Source organism: Drosophila mojavensis, unplaced genomic scaffold (assembly GCF_018153725.1).
Source record: "Drosophila mojavensis isolate 15081-1352.22 unplaced genomic scaffold, ASM1815372v1 contig_74, whole genome shotgun sequence".
In the NCBI taxonomy this organism is placed as follows: domain Eukaryota; kingdom Metazoa; phylum Arthropoda; class Insecta; order Diptera; family Drosophilidae; genus Drosophila; species Drosophila mojavensis.
The window spans coordinates 12378690-12405086 of NW_025318899.1; the positions used below are offsets into that span (position 1 = coordinate 12378690).

A 26397-nucleotide genomic window follows, 5' to 3' on the forward strand; every position below is an offset into this window, starting at 1 on the left:
GCGGCGGCTGCGACTGCGGGTCCTTTGTGCTGCACAGGATTGAGGACTGCGACACCCATTTGTACCTGACCGACAGCTACCTACCATTGTGTGGCGCCACAGTCGAAATGCTGCCACCAGGCGTGCGAGCAGCAGCAGCAGTGGGCGAGGAAGTTGAAGGCGTGCTGCTGGCAGTGTTATTTACGAGCGACTGTGGCGGACTGGTGGACTGTTGCTCCCTGGAGCCAAAGGGCGACAAATTGGAGTTTGTTGTTGGCATTGTTGTTGCTGTTGTTGTTGTTGTTGTTGCATCTTCCGGTGCTGGCGTTGTTGTTGTACTCACTAAGCGTTCAATTAGGGCCTGCTTTTTGCCCGTCACGCTCTCGCCGCGCGCTCGCAGCAGCTCCTTCAATTCCCTCAAATTGAGGCGACCAAAATCTTCGGCTGGCAACGGAGCGCGCGCAGCACAACAACAAAAAAAGTAGAATAACGTAAACACAATGAAAAACATAAGAAAAAGAAAAGAAAAATAGGCGTGCCAGAAAATAAGTAGAAAGAAATTAAAATTCACCAAGGAAGGATGTTAGCCAAGGCAAAGAAAAAGGAAATTTAGAGTATACATATACATACATACATACATACATACGGAATGTATGACAAGCGTTAGACAGGAGCAGCAGCTGCTCGTGAGGCCTCGCCCGGCGGGTGCATAATGAATCAACAAGCAAATACGGCGCACAAGCAAAAGGGCAGCGCATAAAAAGAGAAGAGAAAAATAAAAAATAAAAGGGAAGGGGCAGCAGCAGGACAGAAATGCCAGGAAAAAAAGCGCAGTTAAAATTGATGGCACGTGCAGTTAACGCCACGCAAAATGCACATAAAAAACATCAACAAACTCGGCGTAAGTGTGTTAAAAAATAAAATAAAATAAAACGCAAAAGCAGCTAACAACAACAACAGCAAAAACGACAACAAAGAGACAAAACCAACTGTGAATGGCCCCGAAATGTTGATGAAGACACGCGCCATGGACGCGCAGGACATAGAAGCAAAAGGCCTGTGACATCTTCTTCTACTCAACCTTCTCTTTTTTTCTCGTATTTTGATCAAAAGCAGGAAATGACACGCACAGCGCGAGACATTAATGCAGAGAGTGATGATGGCATGTGGGTGTGGCAGGGGGCGTATGGGTGATGCGATGCAATGGGACGTTGTGGCATGCCACAGCATTATGAGCCGCATGCATGACAAAGTGCCAAGTGGCCCGATTGTGTATAAGGCACGTAAATTATCTCAGTTATAAATGCGAGCGAATTTCGTAAATGAAACATTCTATTATTCAATTGTTTGTTAATGATTCATTTGGCCAACATAAATAATGCCCGGGCATTAGAGAAATTGCATTTTACCCAGCATCCGCTGACCTTTGTCGCTCTCGCTCTCTCACACTCTCTGAGTCTCTATGATAAAGCTTTGACTGGCTTTTGGTTTTGGATTGCAAATCTATTTGCTTTGCCCTTTGCCATTCTAACCACTTTGGTCGGTTAAAGACCATTTATTTATACGACTGCCCAGCATTGGCCCATTTAATTTGAAAGCAGCAGCAACAATTTGCAACTTAATGCGAAATACACGAAACTTTATAGAGCTAAATATGCAGCAGAACACAAAAACGGGAAGCCGGAGTTTAAAACAGCAAAAACATAACTTCAAAATACCTTCAAGCTAATCAAATATTTATGAAAATTGCGAAATGCTATAAACAACAAACTCTCTATCCCTCTCACTCACTCTCTCACTCTATCTCTCTCTCTCTCTCTTTCCCTCTAGCACATACATGTATTTATATTCCCCCTTTTTATTTATTTATGATATGCAGGGCAATAAATTTGTAGCCAGATTTTGAACACCGTGGGCATTGAATAAATCGCGCTTTATGACGCTTTCAAGTTCAAATCACTTTGCGGCCGTATAAATCAGGGCGAAATCCAGCAATTTATTAACTAATTTTAAAGTGTAATTCGAACGTACAGAAGAGAACAATCCAAAGACTTTACTCAATTAATAAAAACTACCACTAAACAGCGAGCGAGCGAGTGAGCCAAAGGGAAAAGGCTGCATGCACTTTCGTAGTTGTTGGAAAAATCAACAAGAGCGACGATTTTTCTTCACTCTTTGTGTGTGTGAGTGAGAGTGTTTTTGTGTGTGTGTGCTATTGTAGAACCGCAGCAACCGCAGTAACCGCAGCGGCCATTGTGTTATCCGTTGTGCTTAGGCTTTTAATATTTTAGTTGCGTTGGCTTTTCATGCTCATGCCCTGGTATGTGACTGGCGTGTGCCAAGGAGCTTCACCTTGGGCTGCTGCTGGTGCTGCTGGTGCAGCTACAAAGCGACTGCGCTGTTTGCACAATATACTTAACAGCCGCCGCATGCGAGGGTAACAAATCTAAACAAAGCCAAGAACTTCAATGCGCACAAAAGTAGGCAATACTTTTTTCCATTTGTCTTTTCATTTTTTTATTTGGGCGCAGCTTGTGTGCACTGGGTCAGCTTTTAGTTGCATGTGTGCTGAGCACACAATTTAGACTTCTGTTTTCGTAAATAGACGAAACCAATTGGGCGAGACTTCAATTGTGCTGTCATTAGGTGCAGAGACCATTGAGAATAAATAAAAGAAATGCTGAATTTATGTGGCAGACACAAAAAAATTCTATGAACAGAGGAAGTATATTGATTTGGGAAGGTTGAATCGATTTAGCTATGCTGCATTGTTTATTAAACATCAATAAAATATTTAAAAAATATATATATAACAAACGACTTAGACGTGAATCAACTTTAATGAAAGAATTTATCCAATTTCTGTTTTAAATTTAATCAATTTTAAATGCAATTTCAATACATTCCCAAAAATAATATCAAAAATGTATTTGAAAGCTCTTAGCGAACCTTTGCTTCAACTACACTCAATGCAACCATTTTCATTACTTTTCTCTCTAAAAATTCTCCCTAAACAGTCAAAACCATCTAAGTACTTAACAAGTTTCTCTTGTCTTTGCTTAACTGATTTTCGGGAATTTCCTTTTGAGCGTCGTTCACTTGTTTCACTGGATTGCTGCAGCAGCAGTAGAAGCAGCAGGAGTCCATAATCGATATCTGTAAATTGGCCTTCAGCCGTGCACAGAGCGGAAATTGCACAATGTGTAATCGCATTTGGTTGGCTCGTTTTATGTTGGCCCAGTTGAAAAACAAGGCAACGACGAGGTGTTAACTCGACGAGACTTGAACGCCACCTGAACAGCTGTCGTGGACACTTTTCAGCTGACGATTGCCTCAAGTGTTGTGCCACATCTTCGTGTTGAAGTGCCCTCAGTCGAGCGCTCATTATACGAGCCACGGCACATGGCTCATGGCTCATGTGAGCTTCTCCAAGTTGCCTCAAGTTAAATTAATTGCACAAACTTTGACGAGAATATTTTCTAGCATATTATTTGCCACTTGCAGGCGCTGCTTCATCAAGGAGGCGGAAGCGGAGGCGGAAGCGGAGGCGGAGCTGGAGTCTCTAGTTGCGGCGTGGAGGACACGCGGCTTCAACTGCTTCGACGCTGAATCCGGCACATTTTGCGCGTCAAAATAGGCTCCGGACAGAGTCACAGCCTCTGCTATGGCGGCACGATGGGCAACGGATATTTTCGAACGTCACAAACATCAACTTCATCTCGCCAGCGGGACAAGCGGTAAGTCCAAACTTATGGCTATTCTAGCAGTGGGTAGTGGTTCAACTCTCAACTAACGGCCAAAGGGCAGGCAGGCGCTAATAAACCATGTACATATGTACGCCTGTCTGTGTGTGTGTGTGCGTGAGTAAAGTGCCTGGTTTGCCACTTCAGGAGACTTTATGCCATCCGACAGTTGTGGCCCATAAAAGCCAATGACGTATGCCGGAAGTCATGTAAAAGGCAACGGAATATAATAAGCTCCAACTGGGCATCAATATTTATGGTAGGGCTGCCATTTCAGTAACCAATTTATGAGCTCTTGCTCTGCTCTCAAAGGGCTAACACAAGACGAGAAGACGAGAAAGTCGTGTACAAGCTGATTTCATGTCAAAGGGTCAGCCAATGGGTACTTCAATTACGTGAGGAGCGCAGAGGAGGGCACACGCAGTTAGTTGAAAGTGGAAAATGGCTGAGCTAAGTAATTTTAAATCTTTGACTTATAAAGGCTAATGTTTATTCAATGTTTCTCCCTGACCGAGGCTAAAAATAATCGAAATTTTTGCCATCTATAAATAATTTGATTAAGTTTGCTAGAAGGAAACTTTTCGGCTTTTCTTTTGTTTTCAGTCTTAAATCTTTTTCCCAAGAAAAAAAGAAGAAGAGAACGAGAGAGAAAAGCGTGCTTGTACGTGTGTAGCGAGGCCAAGACAAAGGAAAATCAGAATGTCGAACAAACTTTAAGGTCCAACGTTTCAAGGGGAAGTCCCAGCCGTGTCCATATTAAGTGCAATTTTTGGTCAGTGAAAAGGGCCCGAAGTGGAAACTTTATGGTATTCTTTTTGTGAGCATGTTCGGCCCCAATAATTAAATTGCCCTTAGCACGCCACAGCCATGAAATTAAAACAAAGCAAATTTAACGCTTTGCGCTGCTCCATTTTCCTTATTTTCCCAGCTACAATTAGCGGCTGTCAATTTTCTTTAGCGCCCTTCATTCCGCAGAATCGATGCTGATTTGTGGCACAAAGATGCCATAGAAGAGTCTGTGGCCCTGAAAAAACATTTTCCAATTAGCGAAATTGCAGCGCAGCGGCTCATCAATATGAAACACAATCACAAGGAGAACAGCAATTAATGCTGAAAGAAAATATGGGCTGACGGCGCCCACATGTAGGAGTAAGCACAGATGTCCAGGGCGTGGCTACAGCCTGGCCAAACCGGAACCAGCTGGGTAGCCAAGTATTAGATAGAAACGATTTACCAACTGCCATTCACTGCCACAGCTGAAATACCAATATGCCAGCTGCCAACGTCGCGTCAGGGGAATTAAAGGGTTGTGTCAGATATCTGACAGAGCAGGAGGCGGCTGAGCGTCGGGATTTAGTTGAATAGTTGGCTAAACTAGGATTGAAACGCGTTATTCAACTGTCTCTTTGATGGATTTGGCTTTATAGCATTTGGATGAAAATATTCGAAATATTCAGCATATTTTGCTAAAAAATTTAATTAGAAACAGTTTTATTACATGTCGAGCCCTAACTTATATCACATTCCTATAGAAGCCTTGCTTAATTCCACTAAAAAGTCTAAAATTCTATGCAAACTTTGCTGGAATCAACACTCGCACTGTTCCCAGCAGCTGCAGATCTAAATTAAAATATGTTGCATACTTTTAGGCTTGCAATGAAATTCTGTTCTAAACAAATTCAGCAGCAAATTCAAAGGGAAATAATTGCCATACGAGTGCAATTAGTTAATTGAATTTATTATTTATTATTATTTGCATTTTTCAAGTGTCTTCTCATGCCTCTAATTATAAATATCGCAAGCTGGTCTGGCCACTAAATTTATATTTCGAAACATTTATTCAACCACTGAATGTAATAAACTTGTTTGCCATGTGCTAGAGTTTTTCGGCCAAAATATTGAAACAGTTTGTGTTTTTCTTTGCATTTTTTGGCTTTGCGGACAGCGCTTGCAAATTGAATTGTGTTTGGGCAGAGTTTGGCAGTTTTATGCGCTGCATTTCATACGCACAGCCGCTGCCTCATTTGCATAGCCACAGAGCGGAGACAGAGTGAGGGTGGTGCGGGTGGTGCTGTTCTGTGTGGTGGCCATTGCATGTATTGAGTAATAAATTTGTTGTATTGACAGCCAGCTAACGACAACAGGAATGAGAGAATGTAACGTGTAAGAGGGTGTGTGTGTGTGTGTGTGTGTGTGTGGTGCAGATAGAGTTGTTAGACACAAGAAATTTTTTAGACTACTTTCGATATAAGCAAATCGATTTATGCATATCTCACACATACCAACAGACAGATGGGCACAGCCTTAGCTGTGTGTGTGAGTGTGAGTGTGAAGGAGGCATTGCCTGGGAGCAGATCTTTGACATTTTGTCACGTTCCACAAGTTTCAATGAAATTGACATACAAATTTCCCCAAATGCCTTTAAACGTGCGCGTGCAAGTGAAAGTATTTGTGTGTGTGTGTGTGTGTGTGTGTGTGTGAGGGAGACAGATAGAAACAGAGTCAGTGTGTGTGTGGAAGATAGAGAATGTGCATACTTATCGTCTACGGCTCGACCTTTCCCAGCTGTATTTAACGGCGTTGTTAACTTACCTGAAAAGAGCAAAAGAAAATTGTTGTCTTTAGAAGTGTTTGAAGGAATTTACTGGCCTAAGGGCCAAAGTAAATGTGATCGAATGTGTGAGTAAATTTGCATGAAATACTCTAGTAAATGCAGGTAACTTCGACTTTCGATGCTCATTAAAAAGTTTGCATTTGACCGGAAACCGAAGCAACAACAACTAAATCAACAAAAACAACAACAGCAACCCGAACCATAGCAATCGGTAGTTGGCAAACTTTGCAAATTTAATTATGAAGCTTCAGGAATAGTACATGTTGATAGAGTCTGTGTGGGATGTGAGGTTGAACGGAACAAAATCGTGGTAGCTGTGAACAGCCTCGGAAAAGTTTACCAATTAGTTGAGGATAAAAACTTTCACCATCACATGCACATGTACATACGTGTAGATATGCATGTTTGCCTGCCACAGCAATAGAAAATAATTGCATTCGCCTGTATTTAATGGTGATGCACACATTTCTGCTGCCATCATACCCTTATTTATACACATATATATATTTCATGGTTAATTGCACAAAAGGAGCAACCCGAAACGACAGCAAGGAAACGCTTTGGCAGAGAAAGGAAAAGAATGAAACAAAGCAAGGGGCGAAAACAATTTCCACAGCGCCTGCAGCCAGACAACTGCAAATTGGCAGCAGACGTAGGCTCTGCTGCATGCCACAAAAGACAGTGTAAGGGCGGGGCGGGGCGGGGCGGCTTCACTTCTCTGCCTGAGGCACTATCTGTAATTAGTTTACGATATTGGGCACGACATTGCATTGCCTGGCAGACTATCCAGCCGTCCGTCTATCCGTCACTATTTCCTATTCAATGGCTGATCATTTTGATTATCCGCTGCGATTGCGCTCGAATTTGCCATGCAAATTGACAACAAAACAAGAAAAGTGCATTAAATCAATTTCTTTCCAAACTTTATGCACTTGATGTAATTTAAGGGCCACAATTGAGCAGGGACATGCACGCAGCACACGTGCTCGCTCTTCTATTATAATTTTCCGTTTGCATTCAGTTTTTCGGTTCCGGCATAACCTTCGTCTTCATCATCTTCTGCTTCTTTGCTCGCACACGCCCCATCGGACTTGTCTGTCTTGTTTACATTCATAAGCTGCTGCCGGGCACCAGACAGTTTCGAATAAAATTCAAATATATATACACACACACTCGCACGCACACACACACACACACTCACAAGAACTTCGCTTAGCCAAGCTGACAGTTGTTGCAAATATTTCAATGTGCAATAAGTTTATGTGTAGTTGAACTTTATGGCCAAGTGTTATGAGCGTGCACTCTGAAGGGAATTATGGCGAATTGCAGATGCTCGAAAAACATTTAGAAACAAATTGTTCACACATTTTGTACTTTCTGTAACTAAGTGCAAGCCGTTAGCTCCTTTTCTATTAAATTGACAACATAAATACATATCAAAAAGCTGCCTTTAAGCCATTTTATTTAAGCCACATGCCTGCAGAGTTTCTCCCTTGTATTCGACATGGAAAGTAAACAAAACAAATATGGCATAATCCCGGTAAACAAGTTGCTTTTCCCTTTGATTCACTCCACTGGGAAACGACAACAACAAAAGCAAAGAAATGGGACAAGCAAAAAGCTCAGCGTAAAAAGTTTTATTTCTTCTTCTGCATATGCAGAAGGCAAAGGCCACACGGCTGGGCGAACTGGGCGAGAGGCTGGCTTATTGTTGATGATGTTATTCGAGCTAAAAGTAAAATGGAGGCTGAGGACCGCATTATTGTTGTTGTTGTCGTTGCTGCTGTGTGCTCAAGTTACCGTTATATTGGATTTCTTTCACTTCGCCTTTTGTTGTTGCAAGTTTAAAGGCGCGCGCCGCCGTCAGAGCTGAGTAGCCGGTCATAGCTGAAAAATTCAAGAGTTGCCCAAGGAGCTGCCACGCAGACTTAAGCCGCTATTACAGGCACAGACACAGGCACGGGCGCATGCACAGACACTGGCAATGGCCACGCCCCAATGCCCAAACGCTCTGACGCCCTTGCAGCAAAACAATCCAACTAGGGAATAATATCAGTTGCAGTCGAGGCAGGAGAGTTGCGGCATGCGGCACGATATCCTCAGCATCCAAGCCTGAATAGCCAACGAGCATGAAAAGGAGAGGGTGTAAGTGGAAGGCTAACAGATTGCTGCAGTGGAAGATGCAAATTGGTGCAACATTCGTATCGTTAGAGCTTTTCAAGTAGTTTCCGCCACTTGACGGCCGTTTTTTCTCTGTTTTTTTTATACCCTAACCCATCTTCAATGGGAAATCTGGGTATAATGGTTTTGTTAAAAGTATGTAACGGGCAGTGCGCTGAGTCGCCTAATTGACCCTCGATGCAGGGAGGGCAATGACCTTGAGGGGAAGTGACCTTAAGAGGGCAGTGACCTTACGGAGAGGTCAATGACCTTGTGGAGAGAGCAGTGACCTTGCGGAGAGGTCAATGACCTTGAGGAGAGGTCAATGACCTTGAGGGGAGGTCAATGACCTTGAGGGGAGGTCAATGACCTTGAGTGGAGGTCAATGACCTTGAGGAGAGGTCAATGACCTTGAAGAGAGGTCAATGACCTTGAGTGGAGGTCAATGACCTTGAGGAGAGGTCAATAACCTTGACCTTGTATGTATGTGTACATAAAAGATGTGCAAAATGATTCGAACATCAGCTTGGAGGGCTCAGGGTATCTCCTAGTCGAGCAGTCTCGACTAGAGCCTTCTTACTTGATTAAATATAAATTCCTGTACTGCAAATGGAATGGACACACAAACAACTCCTCGCCTAACACGAAAACAAATCACAGAACTGACCCTCGCCGGGGCGCTCACGAAAGTATGCAGCAACTGTGCTCGCATTACTGTTGCAAGATGTCGAGTCGCGCAGCCGTTGCCAGACAGCCTCAACCGGACTGCGTCGAGATGCTGACACACGAGCGCACATTAAACGGCACTGGGGACAAATTTGCTTTGATAGCCACAGATACAAAATATATACAAAACGCTGCTCAGGTCTGCAGTTAAAACGCTGAAATGTCCGTCTGGGGGGTGTTGTTCCTGTAAATTTTGTATGCTCTCTTATAGCATTTAGTTCGACATGACAGCGAAAGGGAAATTCCATTACCCCAATAATTCTCTGAATCTAGCTGGCAGAAACATTAAATACGCTTGTCAGTATTTTGTAATATGAATATACAATATTTATAGCTAAACATATCTATAAATATATATATATGTATGTGCATTTGCACAAAGCTTTTCGCCCCACTTCCTGCTCGGCCACAGCCTTGAGCTTGTCGCTTGTCCCGTGTTTTTGTTGCAGTCTTGGCGCATCCTGCAGGCCATCAAACAGCACTTGACAACCTCTTTATGTGCGCAGCAGCCGCAGTGAAGACAAATGCTCAGGCCACGGCCAGCAAATATTGCGCAAACACAGAGAAATGGAGAAGAACCGAAAAACAAAGCAACAAAATGTTAGCTTTGGTCGTCGCAGTTGACTTAATTTATGACACGAAAATCGCTTTTTGCCACATGGAATGGCAAACATGTTTTTTTTTTTTTTTTTAATAAATAAAAATTCGTGTATGAGCGTAAATTCCATCGGTTACGGCCAGCGAGCAGAGAGAATGAGCGCAAGCTGTAAACAAAAGCCAGCAGAGCTGCTCCGAGCCAACAGCAGCAACCCTTGCTGCCTCTCGCAGGAGGAGCAGGAGGACCCAATGTGTAATCCGAAACGAGGGCCGTGTCCAAAAGGCTTGCATGCCATTTGCATGCGTCGTCACACGTCAAAACATTTTCAACTCATTTCGCTGACCAAAATGCTGCTCCGTGCCCCATTCCGGGGGCAATTGTGGAGGAGAGTTTGTCTTTTGGGGCGCTGCTTTTTCAAATTTTTGCTTTACGTCATTTCAATGAATTCGCGCTTCACTGCGTGCAGCAACTCTATTCAGCGACACATACGGGTGACACACACGCCCAAAAGTGTTTCTCTCTCTGTCTCGCTTTGTGCATATGTATGTGTATTTTTATGAGCAACTCGCTCACTTCCGGCACTGACTGTGTGCTTCGTCTGACTGCCGCTGCATTAGTGTGAGTAACGCATTTCCGCTGCCATTGTTGCTGTGCATCAGGCCAAACATAAAGCACTCGCACTCGCACTCACACTCGCACTCACACTCGCACTCACACTCATTCACTCTGGCCAACTCACGCTCGCTTATAACAGTTAACTAGGTGACGCTGTGGCTGTGATGACGAAATAGCCAAAGCAAGACCAACAGAAACACACCAGCCAGCGGCACGTCAAGAGTTCAATTAACGTGTTTACTTGTCGTTGTTGTTGCTGTGATTGTTGTAATTGTTGTTGCTGTTTGGTGTGCTCACAGTTCAGCCGAGTTCATTGCTTGCCACCCAGCCGCGCGACCCTTTGGCATTGCCAACATCACTTGACCTTACTTTAAATTTATTTCACTTTTAAGCATTTGTCGCTATTACGACATTGCTGCAATGGCTCAAGAGCTAATTGATTTATGTGATTAAATTAGTATAACTTGGATTATAGTTATATAAAGACACTTGACGCAACCATTACAAAAATCTGTCATCCAGTTAGACATACAACTTAGCTTAAATACAATTCAAATTCAAGTCTTGCCTTGGAGCTCATCTCCCAGTTGAGTTCAACGTGCCCACATCTCCACTCAAAATATCATTTGAATTCTCAATTCGAAAAGTTGCATTGAGCTTGCAATTCGAGACCTAAAAACCTGTCGCATGGCTGGCCGCATCTCATTCGCCCGAGATTCTACACACTCACCTGCCTTTCAGCAACCTTTCACTCGGCTCGCAGGGGCCAGAGACGTACTCAAATCGTACTTTTGAGTGCTCGAAAATGGCAAAGTTTCAGGCAACAGAATTGCTGGCAATTCGCAAAGCGTTAAAAGCACTTTAATGGCCAAAAGTTAGCAGCCGAGTTTGCATTAATTGAGCTACATATATAAATTACTTTTACCTTTCAATTGTGCCCAGCAGCGAAACTCAATTAATGCAAGCAAATGTGTTGAACAAACTTGAGAGCGAAAAAAAAAATAAAAGAAAAGATAACAAAAGTTGGAAAATGTCACACTAAAGTTCAAAAATTGCATTAAAAGTACGCGCTGGCAAAATTAAATAAATCAACGTAAAACTTGAGAAATTTTGGTTTATAGGCTCACAAAATTGCTTCATTGTTGTTGTAGTTGCTGCTGTTGCTGTGGCAACTGTGGCATGTAATTTTATTAACCTTAAGCAGCAGCGACAACGGCGGGCGGGCTAAGGCGGGAAACATGAAAAATGTTTGGCAGTGAAAAAAAAAAAAAACAAAGCGGCCGCAGCAGCAGCAGCAGCGTCAACGCTGCGCAGTCGCAGCGTTACAATTGGCCGCAGAGCTCGCGCGCAGCAGTCGCAAGCGGCGTCAGTCTTTCGCGAGGCGCAAACGCGCACACAACACGACACAACACAAACAAACGCGAGCCGCGGTGAGAGTCGCTGCGAAAAGTGCGGCGAAAATAAAACAAGTGCATAAAACTCGAGCGAGCGAACGTGCGAGCGAAAGAGACGGAAGAAGAACGGAACACAAAGCGAGCGTTGTTTGTGTTTTATGTAGCTTAGACTTGGCTTGTGTTTTTGTTACTCTGTGTTTCTATTTTTTTTTTTTTTTTTGGCAATTTCATGCACAATAAAAGCTTTTGCTGCCCTAACCACAAAAATCAACAAAGTGTGCAAAAGGCGGCATTGGCGGTAGAAAGCTGCAGCATCTATACCAAACGCCGTTCGGCCCGTCTATTCGCCGAGCGAATCTGCGGCCGGGGCGAAAACTGTGCAAATAGCGTGGCTTAAGTGTCTGTTTATTTGCACTGGGCCGCGGCGCCGGCGTCAATGTGGGCCAACCGCAAGATACACAGCACAAGACAGCAAACACACGCACACACCAACACACCCACACGCGCACACGCGCACACATAATTTGTCAATATTTGCGTTTATGGCGAAAACGAGAATCCGCAGCATCATTAAGAATCTACGGCAACGCTGTCAATGAGTAAATTAATGCGACTATTGCTATTTGCATGGGGCCAACGCGAAGGATTGCCACATACATACATAGATAAAGGTAATTGTGGCACGCATTAGCGCGCCATCTTGCCGGCCATTAATTATGCCGGGCATAATGGAAAAATGATTGATGCTCGCCTAATTTACTACAGGGCAAAGGCAGCTAAACTTTGAAAACTTGGCTATAGCCAAAATATATATCTTGGCTGCTATACAAAAAAAACTAATATTGAAAAGTAATACTCAGACTCGAGTGGACTTTATGGCTGTGTAAAGCCATAAAAACATCAGCACTTGTCTGCTCGTGAGTAGTAAACTTTTATTATATGCAAACATTTTTGGCCAAATGCTTCGCTGCCTTGGCTAACATTTGCTACGAGCACTCATTGTGGTCAAGTGTGCTGCAGACTGCACTGTCGCACACTAATTATTCGTTACAGTTGGCAGCCGTTGCCATTGCCATATGATTTATGGCTGCAATTGAAATTGTTGGGAATCATGTTCTTGTCATGGCTGGAAAACGAATTGTGGCTGGGCAGAGGCAGAGGCCGAGTAAATTGATTTAGCATTTATTAGAGACAGTTGCTGTTCGGGCATAAATTGAGAACTTTCTGATGCCCTAGTCGCCACTCTCTCACTCTCACTCGCCCACCCCAGCCTGTCTCCCTCTCTTTGTCTGTAATTTTCGCCGCAGTCGCATTTCGAGGCCTGCGGCACCATTAGCGTCATTCGACGCTTCGTTATTGTTGTTGCTGTTGTTGTTGTTACCGATGTCGATGGAATCATCGTGGAAATTGGCAAATTTTCGAAAATGTCATTGCAAATGTCGCGTGTTGTGTCGCTTTGCGTCTCCCTGGCGCTGCCTGTGGCTCTGTCATCAGGTTTTTGGCAGCTGCCTTTTAGGCAATTCAATTCGACCGACTGCGCCACAGACCTCCCCCTTCCCCACTTCTTCACGCTGCCTTCGACTGCGGCTCTTCAGCTCATCGGCTCTTCACTGTCTATGCTCTGATTGCTTGAGTGTGTTTGCCTGCCTGACTTTATATTATTTATTCTTTCTCTCTATTTCTATCTCTATCTCTGTCTCAGGTCTTTAATATTTTTTCGCATTTATTCTAGTTGGGCAACTATAAAATATGCTGTGCGAAAAGTGCAATTGCAACAATTTTTTCTATTTTAACTGTTCTTTATTTTCCAGGTTTTTTATTTTGTGAGTTTATGCTTCGTTTATTGTTGCTGCTTTTCATGTAAATTGTTAGCCATGGCTTATTGTTTCTGCTGTAGTTTTCTATGTATTTTCATTTAATTTTTTTTCATTCGCCCAATAGTTTTCTGTGTTAATTAATTTGAGGCTGTCATGCGAGTTGGCCATTTCCATTTTGGCACGAATATTTCTTTGTAGTTTTCTTTAACGCTTTTTTTTATTTTCCCTGTTTTTTTGTTTTTAGCACTCTTTGAATATATAATTAAATTAGCAGCTCTGCTCTTTAATGATGAGCTGTAAATTAATTCGCGTGTGCGAATTAATACAAATCTTGACTGGCATTTAACAGTTTAAAATTTCTTTCATTAAATTAATTTATTGATTTTCATATTAATTTTCCTTTTTGTGTGTGTATCTTTTTTAAACCTGTTTTTGTGCGCAAAAATTATGACATTTTAAGTTGCTGCTGACAGCTTAAATATATATATCCACAAACATTCTTTGGCAGCATTCAGGGGCATGCAACATTTCATTGGATTTATAGAATATAACTCAATTGGCTCAAATAAAAAGCCAGGTTAAAAGAAAATTTTTTATTATATTACGGAATCGTATGCATCTCACGTACTAAGTAAGCCAAATTGCAAATAAAATGCCAATAAAAACAAAAAACACGTGACTTGCGACCGAATTAAATTTGCGATTACTTCAAATGCTGACTGTCATAAAATCGCAAATAAACAGAGGAGAAACAACTGTAATTAACGTATTTCTTTACCTAGTATAAGTGTAAGTAAATACGATTCATACATGCTTAAAGAATACGTATACGCGTTGTTGTTTTCTGTTTTTGTTTTACTTTACTTTATTTTTTTTTCTGTATTCGAAGTAATTACAGCTGAAAGCACATCACAAGCAGCACAAAGAACACTACTCTATAGGCAAAAAATGAGATATTAAGTTGCAAAAATGCAATTAAAGCGACAAGAGATAAGACTATGCGACTAGGAGATACCCAGCGACATGTTCGGTCAAGCTATCACTGATATAAAACTTTTCTGTCTCTTTTGCTGTAAGCTGATGTGGCCTTAGCTAAGCTGCCTATTACTAAATTTATGTCTTTAATAAATCAACTCTCAATTAGTCTTTGCCTCTGTCTCTTTTACTCTCTCTAGTTCTTTCACTTTTACTTTTTCTTTATTATTCAGTCATTCCCTCTCGTTGTCCCTCTTGATTAATTTCTCCCTGATTTTTTGCTCTCTCTCTCTCTTTCTACCGTTCTTTCTTTCTTCTCTTGCTTCCTAATTTTTAGCATGCATCTTAAAACTTTATATATAAAATTCCTTTATGACATCTGCTTAGCCTACCTTAATAACCCATTCCACAGGGTATTAAACATCAAAGTTGAAAAAGCAATAAAGAAATTAACAACATTTTCTTAAAGGTAAAAGTTTCACAAGATCACAAGATAAATCCACTTAAATAAAATCGCTCGACAAACACGCAAAGAACGAAAACAAAATGCTTTGCGAAATTTTTGCAGACATTGCCAAAGACTTAAAGAGGGCGGGGCACTGTGTGTGTCTGTATGAGTGTGTGTGCGTGTGTGGGCTGGCAACGCTAATGACAGTCAGCTAATTAACTTTTAATTGAATTACAAAATAAAAGCGCAACACGAAATTCTTCAGAGAGCAAAGACAATATGTACTTTGGCCCATGCCACAAGCTCTGACCTCTGACCCCTCCTCACCGCATGCGCTGCATATGTAAAGCCAAGACAATTGAGGTTAGTTGAAAAACCAAAGTAAATCTGGGGAAGGCATGTCAAGTGAAGCATCTCTTGATATAGAGATTCATGCATATATTTGAGAGATTTATGCATACAAATGCAAAGAACTTATATAGATGCGACGCTTGGGCTTACTTTCTCTACCGTGCTCTATGCCTGCAAGTTTGGCAACACATGTGGCAACACAGAGGCGGACATATGGTCGATTTCCATATAGGTCAGCGCTGAATCGCACTCAATGCTGCAGCTGCAGCTTGGCCTATTTGTGGATGCGCTTCATAAACTTTGGCCAGACGTCACATACGAGAGTCAGCAGCTCCAGTAAGCTCTATCAGCAGCAGCTGCTGCCGCCCAGACACTCGAACAGCAGCAGACGCCAGCATGGCGCCCCACAATCCTGGCGCTGGCATTCGCATTTGCAAGGCTCGCATTTCGCATTTCGCATAGTTAAGCATTAGATGGCAACATTTGCAATTGTAATGGGCGCCACCAAAGTTGGCAGCATCCCCAAATGGTGCCCTTTGGCCAAGCCCAGCCCAGCCCAGCCCCGCCCCGCCCCGCTCAGTCTAACGCCGAGAGCTCAACTACTGCGGGCTCCAGCAATTAACATACTCGCCCCGCCATCCAAACGGAAAGCTTACTGTTTTGCGAAAGTATTTAGTTGAAATATTCTGGTAAAGGTAAACCAAATAAGGGGGATTAAATGGATGTAAGCACCTGAGCGCTACGATGCCAATTTAATTTATTTCTATTGCAAATAGTTTACTTCTTTACGAGAAGTGATGCACAAAAACAAAACACGAGAATAAACAATTATTGCCGACTTTATTCATGCTTGCCTAAGTGTCTTACATTTAAATAGAGACCAAATTACAATTGAGTAAGAAATAAATACTCTGCATAGATGGTGAGCTTAACGCAGCCGTTGTGCTGGGATGCTTTAAAAGAAGAATGAGTTCTTAAGACAAATTAGTATCAAAGCAACTACAGCCAAGCAAAGTGTAAAGTGCTAAGAAAAGTCCTCCGAAGAGCAAGTGTTATCCCACATATCTAATTGAATATATAGCATACTCTTCTTCCTTTTAATCAAGAATACTTTTTAAAGTAGATTTTCCCTGAACTAACGCAGTTAAGGCCTTCGTTTTCTTGCACATTTTCAACTTCTGGCTTTCCATTTCGTAGTTCATGGTTAAGCAAATGCGCAATCAAGCCATCCAATCAATCAGGCAATTCGCAGCAGACTTCCAGCATTTACAACATGCCAAAAAGCTTTGGCTTTTACCTGGCAGACAGCAGCCTTCTGTCTTTTTCCCTCGCAATTGTCGCAACGGGAGGGTGCCCCCCCAAAGCTGTGGCATATCCCACGCTTCATTTAACAAGCGACTGCATATCAAGCAACAGCCAAGCAGTCAAGGTGGCGCAACCTTTTAAGTCGATATAAAGCTGCAGGAAAGAGCCAAAAGCAAAAAGGAAAATCTAGGCAAAAGCTGAGAGCCAACAGCAATTGGTTGGCTTAAATGCTTCGATGAGCAAAGTGTTTCTCTGAGTGTGTTTCTGTGAGCGTTTCTGCTGATTCGTAAAGCACTCTGGCTTCTGTATATGTATATATAAATATGCTCAACTAAGTGTATGTACACATGTGTGTGTGTATGTATGTGTGGTTGTGTACAAATGAATGAGTCCAATTTACGTTTATCGGCCTAGACATTGGGCTTAATTCACTTAGTGGTCAGCCGCCCATACCTGTTAAACAGAGAACTTAGCCATGCCTTTTGATGGTCAAACGTGCCGGAGCCAAGTTAGCTAAGTCTTAACTAATCACACAGGGAGAGCAGAGTTTGCTAATGGAAATCTTGGTTAAGCTAAGCTAATATTAAATATTTAATTAGTTTACAACTTTAACTCTCTTCTCTTCTCTTCTCTTCTCTGAGCAGCGGCAAGGACAGCTACAGCTATCAGCATAACTACGTGGATCGCGTACGCCTGGAGGATACGAACTATCAGCAGCAGCATCAGCACCACCACCAGCACTACGCCCACCACCACCAGAAGACCACACACGATCCACGCTGTCCGCAGCTGCGCGCCGCTGGCTGGCGACACACGCACAAATCCGTCTCGCATCTCGATTTGGCCACCAGCTGCCATGGCGCAGCTGGCGCTGGCATAGATCACAGGCAGAGGCAACTGCTGCACCATCAGCCGCACCACCCACAGCCGCCGCTGACGCCGCACGCACAGCCACACTGGACGCAGTGCCGCGTGGGCATTGCCACCGCCGTTGGCCAGGGCCAGCTGAGGAACGCGCGCTCTTTGGACTACACGCAGCTGGAGCGTGAGGAGAACGCCTTGGACATAGCCGAGTTCTACTGGCGTTTCGATGCGGAAGCTCCGCTTGAGCAGGTCGACAACTACGCGGGTGAGTAGACGTCTGGCCACCGGCCGGCCTTCAGTTGAATGCACTCGAGCATAACACGAAATTGAATTGCTTTTTAGTTAATGATAACTACGAGCCAGCAGCTCCCTCGCCTGCTGCCCCAAGCACAGCAGACACAGCAGATACAGCAGCAGCAACAGCAGCCACCACAGCAACAACAACAGTAACAGCAGCAACAACAACAACCACTTCAACACCAGGGGCAGGTGCAACAGCAACAGTTACAGCCACATTCCTTGACTTTGGCAGCGAATCGTGCAGCTTGCGCAGATCGCGCAGCCTGGCCGTGATACGTGAGGAGACATTTAGCGATCTGCAAATTGGCTCCGCAAATAGCAGTCGCCGGCGATCGCAGCTCATACCGCGTGCGCGGCTAGTTAATCGCGGTTTTTTCCGCGAATCGCCAAGGTGAGTCATTACAGCCAAAACAACTAACAATAGAAATACACTAGACTACAAGCTAGACATTAGATGAAAACTGAGTTGTAATTGAGTGCAGATCGATTGAGGTATTGAAGAGCGCAGCTTAAGGAGTAAATAGAAAACATTTGTGACATGAAATATACATGCATTCTATTGTGAACTACTCATGCTAGCAAGCCATATAACAAGAATTTAAATATATCACCTCATGCATAGTCTCTGCTGCTCAGCTCTTCAAATTCGTTTCTCAATTAGCTCAATTCAATAGTTTTTCCCAGTTAACTGGCACAGTTCACACGAGTCAGCTTAATTAGCTATGCCAAAATCTATAATAGAGGCAGCTCATAATTACAGCCTCATGATGATGTTTAATTATTGTGCTGTCTAGTGTATGACTGGCAGCTAAACACGCATACGCCACGTCTAACGTAAAGCGTCAAACGTAGTCAAAACTGTTTTGCGCCGAGCATCTTTTCAGTTGTTACGCGACGTTTGTGGCCTGCTCAACAGGTTAGCGCAATTGTTTTTTCTTTCATTCGATCGATTGGCAATAGTTTTCATAGCTTTCGTTATTGTTTATACTTTGACATTGCGTGCGACATCGAAGCGATTGCATAACTGATGCTCTTAATTGAGCTAAAAACTGTGTGTCGCAACGAGTTGAATGTGCTTCGTTTAGCCTGTGGCGTGTGGCATGTGGCATGTGGCATGCTTGACAGCTATGCAAGCGCATCCTTGTCTGATTTATGTCACTGTCAGTTCCTCTTAGCCAGGATACCATTACGGCCACTGACAAGCAGCTATCTCCGCTAGCTTCCCATGCAGCAGCAGCAGCAATTGCACTCGGCTTTCATTTAATTTGCCGCAAATCGCGACGTCAAGTGGCTCGAGTAGAGCAACGTGAGCTGTTAACTGAGACGGGGCGGCACTTGGCTCAGATCGAAGGTTGAGCACGTTAAGTACAAAGAAAATTACGCTAAATGTGCGATAATAAAAGCTTAGTTGGGTTCATGACATGCATCAGCCTCAGCTGAGTGCGAGCTTAGCTCCAGCCCCGATAACTATCTAGAAAAACATTTAGTCTAGCTTGCAGTGCAGAAATCTTTCCAGTCCAAAGTTGAGGAGCTGAGTTTAGGCAGATTCCAGAATATCCTGCGATTGTTGTCTGTTGTCGTTTGTTTACTTGATAAACTGAATATTTACTCGCATTGATTGTGGGCCAATGCCAAAGCAATTGTTTAGCCGGCGACTGAATCTCAATGCCCAAACAAGGCCAGATTGTGAGACAATTGCCGAGCTTGGCTATAATTTAGTTCGGATAACAGTCAACAATCAGCAAATGCAAACGCTAAACAATAGCATCATTATAATCTCAATTCCCATTTTGATTCGACGCCCCCAACAGACTGCACAACAAACAGCAGCAGCAGCAGCAAAGCGCAGCCAGCGAGCAGACAGAGCCGGAGGCGGAGGACACCCAGAGCAATACAAGCGGTGCAACCACTTGCGATTCGCATCAGCAGCAGCAACAACAGTTGCTACAACAGCAACACCAACTGCAACAACAACAACAACAACAACAACAACAACATAAACATCATCATTGTCCACAGAGGCAGCGACATCAGTGCGACGCTCGTGATTTTGACGTCTATTACGATAATCTGAAACGCTTGGACGCCTTGGCATTGGGCTTGAGTGAGCAACTGCATCCGTGGCACAACGACAAAAGCGATTTAGAGAGCTTGAATTCGGATTACTTTAAGAACTCACTGCACCAGAGCCACTCCGAGCAGCAGCAGCAGCCGTCCTCTCTCGAATTCGAGGCACTTGAGCAGGCAGTCACCCTGCTGAGCGAGAGGCCACGCATCTACCAATCCCGGCGACAGCAGCAGCAGCACAGGGCCCACCATCACTGCCATCAGCAGCGGCACATTGATCTGGGCGGCGAGTCGTGCCCAGAGCTGAGTCAGAGCAGCGTCTTCCCAGAGACAACCACCAGCAATTCGGACGACCAAACCGACAGCCCCTCGCTCTCCGAACAGGAATACGATCTGACGCGCATTGAGCAAATCTTCCAGCAAAGTGATTCGGGTGCAGCCGAGGAGAGCTACGAGCTGATCAGCCTAACGACTACGACACGCACACGATTCGAGAGCAGCGAAGACGAGCACGGCGGAGAGGGCGACTTGACCGAGGCTGAGCAGAGCCTAGCCACGCCCACTGAGACAGCAGCCAGCGACAGCGACGGCACACTAAAGCGAACACACAGCGAACAGTTGGATAAGCTCATTGCCTACGACTCGGTCTATTTATCGTCCGAAGACAGCTCCGAGTGCACTCTGATAGGCGAGAGCTGTGAGAGCTTTGAGAAGCGCACGTTCACGAGCTGCCTGGAGAGCGGAGAGCTAGAAACACGAAGTCTGCTGCATATATCCATAGAAGACACTGTGTACGAGCCGCAGCCGAAGCAGCAGAAGAAGGGAGAGCTGCTAGAGAGTGAACGAGAGGCAAAGAAAGAGCAAGAGCAAGAAAAGGAGCAGAAGCACAAGCAGGAGCAGCCATTGCTGACCACAGCCAAGGTAGAGGCACAGATATACACACAGGTGCTCAAGGTCGAGCAGGCGCCTTGCAGCAGCAGCAACATCAATGTGGGCGTCACCTCAAGTGCAGCGAGCAAGCCGAGAATATTGAGTGTGGTCGAGAAGCGGAAATTGAAGCAGGAAGAGCTAAAGCAGCCAGCTCCGCCCGAGCTGAAGCGCCAGGCCACAGACACCTTTGTGGTGACAGCAACGCACAAATCGAATCTCGTCGAGAACCAGTATCACAGTCTGCCGGATGTGAATATTGGTGTTAGTCTGAAAGTTTGTGAAAACATTGACAAGGAGCTCCGGACATCCTACAATCTACAGCGTCAGCAGCAGCGCAAGGAGTCCAAGCGCCAGAAGGGACAGAGCGCAGAGAGCGGCGAGGTGACACGGGCAGAGACGTACGATTCCATCAGACGCTTCGGCCGTGCCCATCAGAAGGCCAGGCAAAAGGAATACGAGGAACGTGAAAGGCAGCGCGAGAGGGCAGACTCCACTCACGCAGCGAAAAAGGAAACTCAGCAGGAGGCGGCAGCACCGAAGCAAAGTCAAGTGCAGAAAAGCGAAGAAGCTGTGCAACAGGAATTTCCCGCGCCAATTGAGGTGGAAATAGATGCGGAGCAGTGCATTGAAGCGGAAGAGCAGCCACTGCCCCCACCGCCCCCACCCATTGCAGACGAGGAGCTTAACGAACACCATTCAAGCAACGAACAAAGCGTAAACGATAACAACAACGATAACGATAACGATAACCAATCAGTGTCCCTGTCGCAGCTAGAACAACCGAAAGAGGCGCCCGTTATTGAGGTGGCAAATTTCAGCAAGCTAATTGAGCGACGTGCCCAGGAGATCCGTCAACGAGCCAAGGAGCGGCCCGAGCAGCCTGAGCAGACAGAGCAGCCCCCATCCTTTCGCATCATTGTCACCGACGCGCAGAACAACATAATTCAAACAGAGGCGATTCAAGAGGAGCCAAGCAAGTCAAGCTCAGCTACTGCACCCCCGAATTCCGGGCACCCCAGTTCGCAGCGTTCGTTGCGTCGCGCCAGCATCTCAGCAGGAGGCAAGCCGCCAGAGCGACGAGTGCTCAGCGCCGGAGCGTCCATTTATAAGGCCAGACCCATAAAGGTGCTGTCAACAGCCGGCAGCGATTCATTCGGACGACAGAAAATGTCGCGACCACAGATTCTGCATGTTGTGGACAGCAGCAATGCCAGTGGAGCCGGCAGCCTGCGGCGACGCAGCAGTGCCCGCAGCATGGCCAGCACAGTCAGCAACGAGAGCGGCGAGGTGGCCACGGAGTATCTGCAAAAAGTTGATGCGGTGAAATGTTATTGGAACCGGCTGGCGGGCAATGAGCCAGGCACTGAGGCAGCCAATAAGGAGCAGAGCTCGCGGCTCAATTTCCAGCTGGGCACCAAAGTGACGCCGGCGCCAGAGGGCGAGAAGCCAGCAGCAGCAGCAGGCAGCAGCGGCGACTACTGCAGCATCATGCCGCCCTCGATTGAGATTGTGGAGCTGGGCGATGGTGCTCAGAAGGCAACGATTGTGAGTGCGGCGCCGCAGGAGCGGCAGGAGGGCGTCGATGATGACGAGGATGCGGCACAGTTCGATCATATACGCTACAAGGTGCTCAAGTCGCAGCAGCTGATTCGCAGCAACATTCTGACCACACGCAACAAGAAGGAGGCGCAGTTCGATGGACTCATTCAATACCTGCAGGACTACAGCTTCCAGGAGCTGTTGAGCAACAATAATGTGGTGATTGTGGAGCCGGTGCGTACGAAAATCGAACGACCCTTAACAGTGGGTGTCCCAGCATCAACAGCAGGAGCAGCAGGCGGAACAGGGGGCGTACCACCACCAAAGCCGCCCAGGCAAAACGCACAGGTGGCCACAACGGCGCCCAAGAAGGTGAGACAGCGCCAGGTGGGCGGCTCAGGTGCGAAGCGACACTTTTTCTATCAGCCAGTTAGAGTGAACCGCGAGCTCTATGAGGAAGAGTTGCCCGATCCGGATACGGTGCGCAATGTGCGTCGCTTCTTCGAGCAGAACATTCTGCCCACACCTGGCCAGGGTATGCTCGTCCACGCGCAGCAAAAGTTCGGTGGTTCCGCCTGCCAGCTGAGTCCAAAGAGCCGGCGAGCGCATGGCTATCGCTATCTGACCATAGACACAAGCTATGGCTCAGCATCGAACGGCCGCGCCTTGGCCGAGGAGCAGCCGAAGGGCATGGAGCTGCTGGAGGAGCACAAGGTGAAGCACTGGGACAACGCCAGCCTCTCGAGCGGCATCTCCAGCGGTGACCTGTCCTCGCCCTGCGGCGAGTGCCACCATCAGACCGAGGCGCTGGCCAAAGAGTCGCCCGTGACGGCATGCAAGAACGTCCACGTGCTGGACGTGGTGAGGCGACACAACAGCAATGCGGCGAATGCCAAGGCCAGAGCTAAGCTGGCCAGCCGGCGCACCTGGTGCGTGGGCGGGGCGGCAGGTGACTCTCGCTACCGGCAAATTTATGAGCACAATTTGGAGCAGACGCAGCTGGAGGCGGACATGCAAGATGAGCACGCGGGGCAGGAGAATGATAATCATGACGACGACAATGAGGACGACGATGCGGAGACGGACATGTGCGACACATATTATGTGAGCAATGTAAGTAGCAGCAACTGTCCAACTGTCCAAATGTCCAACTGTCCAACTGTCCAACTGTCCAAATGTCCAAATGTCCAGCAACGGGCTGCGTGCGCCTTTATGGACCATTAGGCTTTGATGACAGCGCATTAAGCTGACGGGCCAAGCCCAATTCCGAGTCACTCTCTTGCTCACTCTCACTCACTCACTCTCCCTCTCTCTCTCTCTTTCGCAGGACGTGCTAGCTAAAATACGAGAATGCGGTTCTACAGTTACCTACTATGGCGGCAGAGTGCTGGACAGAGGGGCACCCACAACCACAGCTTCGGCAGCAGCAGGGGGAGCAGGAGCAGCAATGCAGATAAATCCACCATTGATTAATGGAAATTCGAGCAGTGCTACACGCTTGCGGGTGCGTCAAATCGAGTCGTGCAATGTTTGTCCGCCCCGTGAGAGCTGCACTCACGAGCAGGAGGAGCAGCAACAGGACTCGTATCAGGGTAAGCGTACGCCTGGCTAGTGATCACGTCTGCTCAATGCATTTCATCATTCACCTACTCCCTCTCTCTCTCTCTCTCTCTCTCTTTCTCGCTCTCCTGCTCTCTGTCTTCGATTGCAGGCATAAAATTCAAGCTGGTCAAGTCAAACAGCTGCAGCAGCCGACTGGAGCTGGCGGGCACGGATGAAGGTGACTCCTTGCTGGGCGATAGCGAGGTGGTGCGCAAAATGGTTCATCACTTTGAGTGCAGCCAACAGCCGCCGGCTGGCGATGGCAATCTGACCATTAACAGTCAGAGCACCGCCGCCAAGAGACAAGCCCAGCACCAGGAGCAGGCGACAGCTCGTCGACAAGTGACAGTAAATAATCACATCAATGTGCTGCTGGAGGCCGTGCAGGCGGAGCTGAGTGAGTCCCAAGATGTGCATGATAAGCAGAATGGAGGCGCAGCGACTTATCAGAGTCAGGCTATGAATATACGCCTCGATTTAAGTGCGAGGCGAGAGAATGGCAACGCCAACGCCAATGCCAATGGCAATGGCAACGGCAGCTGCGATAAGCCAGGCACTAACAGCAAAGTGTGTCGCAATAAAAATGTGGATTTGGCCTATACGCTGGCCAAACAGCCGGAAGTTAAGGTCCAGCACGTTGTCAACCCGAGCACGCCCACTGCCAATCAGCAAACATTAACGAAATTGACCAAGAAGCCGGAAATCGCAGCTCGTGAACAAATCATTGTGCCTGTGCAAATACACCAGCCGAAGCAACAACAACAACCAATAGGGAATCAGGAGCGCCGACTGAGCAACGCGAGCAGCAGTGCCTCCATTGTGGACAAAACAGTGGTGCGACACTACGTGGCCAATGACAGGAGCATCTACGAGCGCCGCAAATACGATGAGATCGAGTTTGAGGAATTCGAGATCTACGATCCAGCCAAAGATCTCGAACGTCAACAGCAGGAGCAGCAGCAGCAGCAGCAGCAGGCCGAGTCGTCCGAGCACTCCGAGCAATCGGATCAGGCCGAGCTCTCCCGAGATTCCATAGACAAGAGACAGACAGACGGAGAGCTCTACGACAGCCTCGATGATAAAATGTAACAGAATGCTCAATTGGAAAACGAAGCAACGACTTTTAGGGCTTTGGGTAAACACGATAAGGTTTATCTTCTAAGCTGCACATACATATATGAAATACAATATTTTATTAGCCTAGCATTACTTAAGCGCGCAGCTTTACAGGTAAAGCCAAAACAAAACAATTCATTATATTGAAAGAGAAAACAAAAGTATCCAAAAATTATATTATATAAACTAAATATATCATAATCTAAATGAGCTCAACTTTCATTTATCCATTTAAAGCCTGCCGATTTATTTATTTATAAATTATTGAGGCTGTGGAATGGAATTAATTATTGTAATTATGGCTGACATTGCGGTTGCATTTGCAGGGGCTGACTGAAAAGGGTGGGAGGGAGGTGTTGTAGCAGAGGTAATTACAGCACCATTAAGTGAGTGTGAGTTCAACTAATCTGTAACTAAATGACAATTTATGATAAATTATCCTTGAATGCGGGATTCAATTAAACTATTTAATTGGCAGCTCAATAAATAGAACTTAATTCAATAATATATGATGTTCATATTTAATAAGCAACCAATTCAGGCTAAGATTTAGATACAAAGTTTTCATTTAGCTTAGCTAAAGTATTATTTTATTGTTGGATCCCGACTGTTGCTCAATATAGTTATGAATATTCAAAGTTCTATTTCGAGTTATTTACTATAGAGGATTCTCAACTGTGATGATGCCTTTCCACATCTCAAATTTGATAGTTTTGCTTCAGTTCTTTACTATTTCCAGCTCGGTTTGGTCTTTGGCATCTTTACACGTTTCTGATTTCTGCCGTAATTTTTCAGGAGCTGCTCTTTCTTAAACTCTCCTGTTTGAATTGACTGTCAGTCCATGAATTAGCTAATAAGTGAACAAACTACAGTTACTTACTGTACTCCATAACACTCATGTATTTTCGTTTTCTGGGCAAAGTCTGTCTCTTAATTTCATTTTTGATATCGATACTTTTTGGCAATTTAGCGGATTGCGCTTGCTTTGTGACGTTCAGGCGCTCTTTCAATTCATTGAACCGCTTCCTGTCCCGGTACAGCTGCTTCCTTAAGCGAGCTATATTAATATTCCTATTCTGCATCTTGCGTCTAGTCAGAAATGAGTTGAACCTATCCGCTAAGTCGCGTGCTTGATAGTATTTTTCGTCATAGGCTGCCCTGAATGCTGTAAATGAAGCTGAAGCTGAATGAATCAGCCCGAATCACATGACCAACACCCCCCGCCCCGAACAGTGCCACACCAACAGGGCCGAG

The 26397-nt window shown here is 45.4% G+C and overlaps 2 protein-coding genes across 4 annotated transcripts in view; one reads left to right on the top strand and one right to left on the bottom strand.

Moving 5' to 3' along the window:
* Positions 1-26397, bottom strand: part of LOC6582222 (calcium uniporter protein, mitochondrial) — a 44418-nt gene that overhangs the window by 4937 nt on the left and 13084 nt on the right. For 2 of the 3 annotated variants that reach the window (XM_015162344.3, XM_015162343.3), the window contains one exon: positions 85-423. The exons of the other annotated variant lie outside the window; for it this stretch is intronic. In XM_015162344.3, the coding sequence (XP_015017830.1) occupies positions 85-423 (339 nt within the window). The remainder of the gene's footprint in view (positions 1-84; positions 424-26397) is intronic. 3 annotated transcript variants of the gene reach the window in all.
* Positions 3655-25781, top strand: LOC6582223 (protein javelin). The gene is made up of 6 exons (XM_032730985.2): positions 3655-3716; positions 17370-17854; positions 17932-18280; positions 19701-23538; positions 23753-24017; positions 24137-25781. The coding sequence occupies exons 1-6, from the start codon at positions 3655-3657 to the stop codon at positions 25114-25116; spliced, it is 5979 nt and encodes a 1992-aa protein (XP_032586876.2). The 3' UTR covers positions 25117-25781.

Bases quoted from the DNA above. Each gene is read 5' to 3' on its own strand.
- LOC6582223 (XM_032730985.2), top strand. From the start codon at position 3,655: ATGGGCAACGGATATTTTCGAACGTCACAAACATCAACTTCATCTCGC. The intron at 17,855-17,931 runs GTGAGTAGACGT...ATTGCTTTTTAG, and splicing joins GCAGGTCGACAACTACGCGG to TTAATGATAACTACGAGCCA. The intron at 24,018-24,136 runs GTAAGCGTACGC...CTTCGATTGCAG, and splicing joins GCAACAGGACTCGTATCAGG to GCATAAAATTCAAGCTGGTC.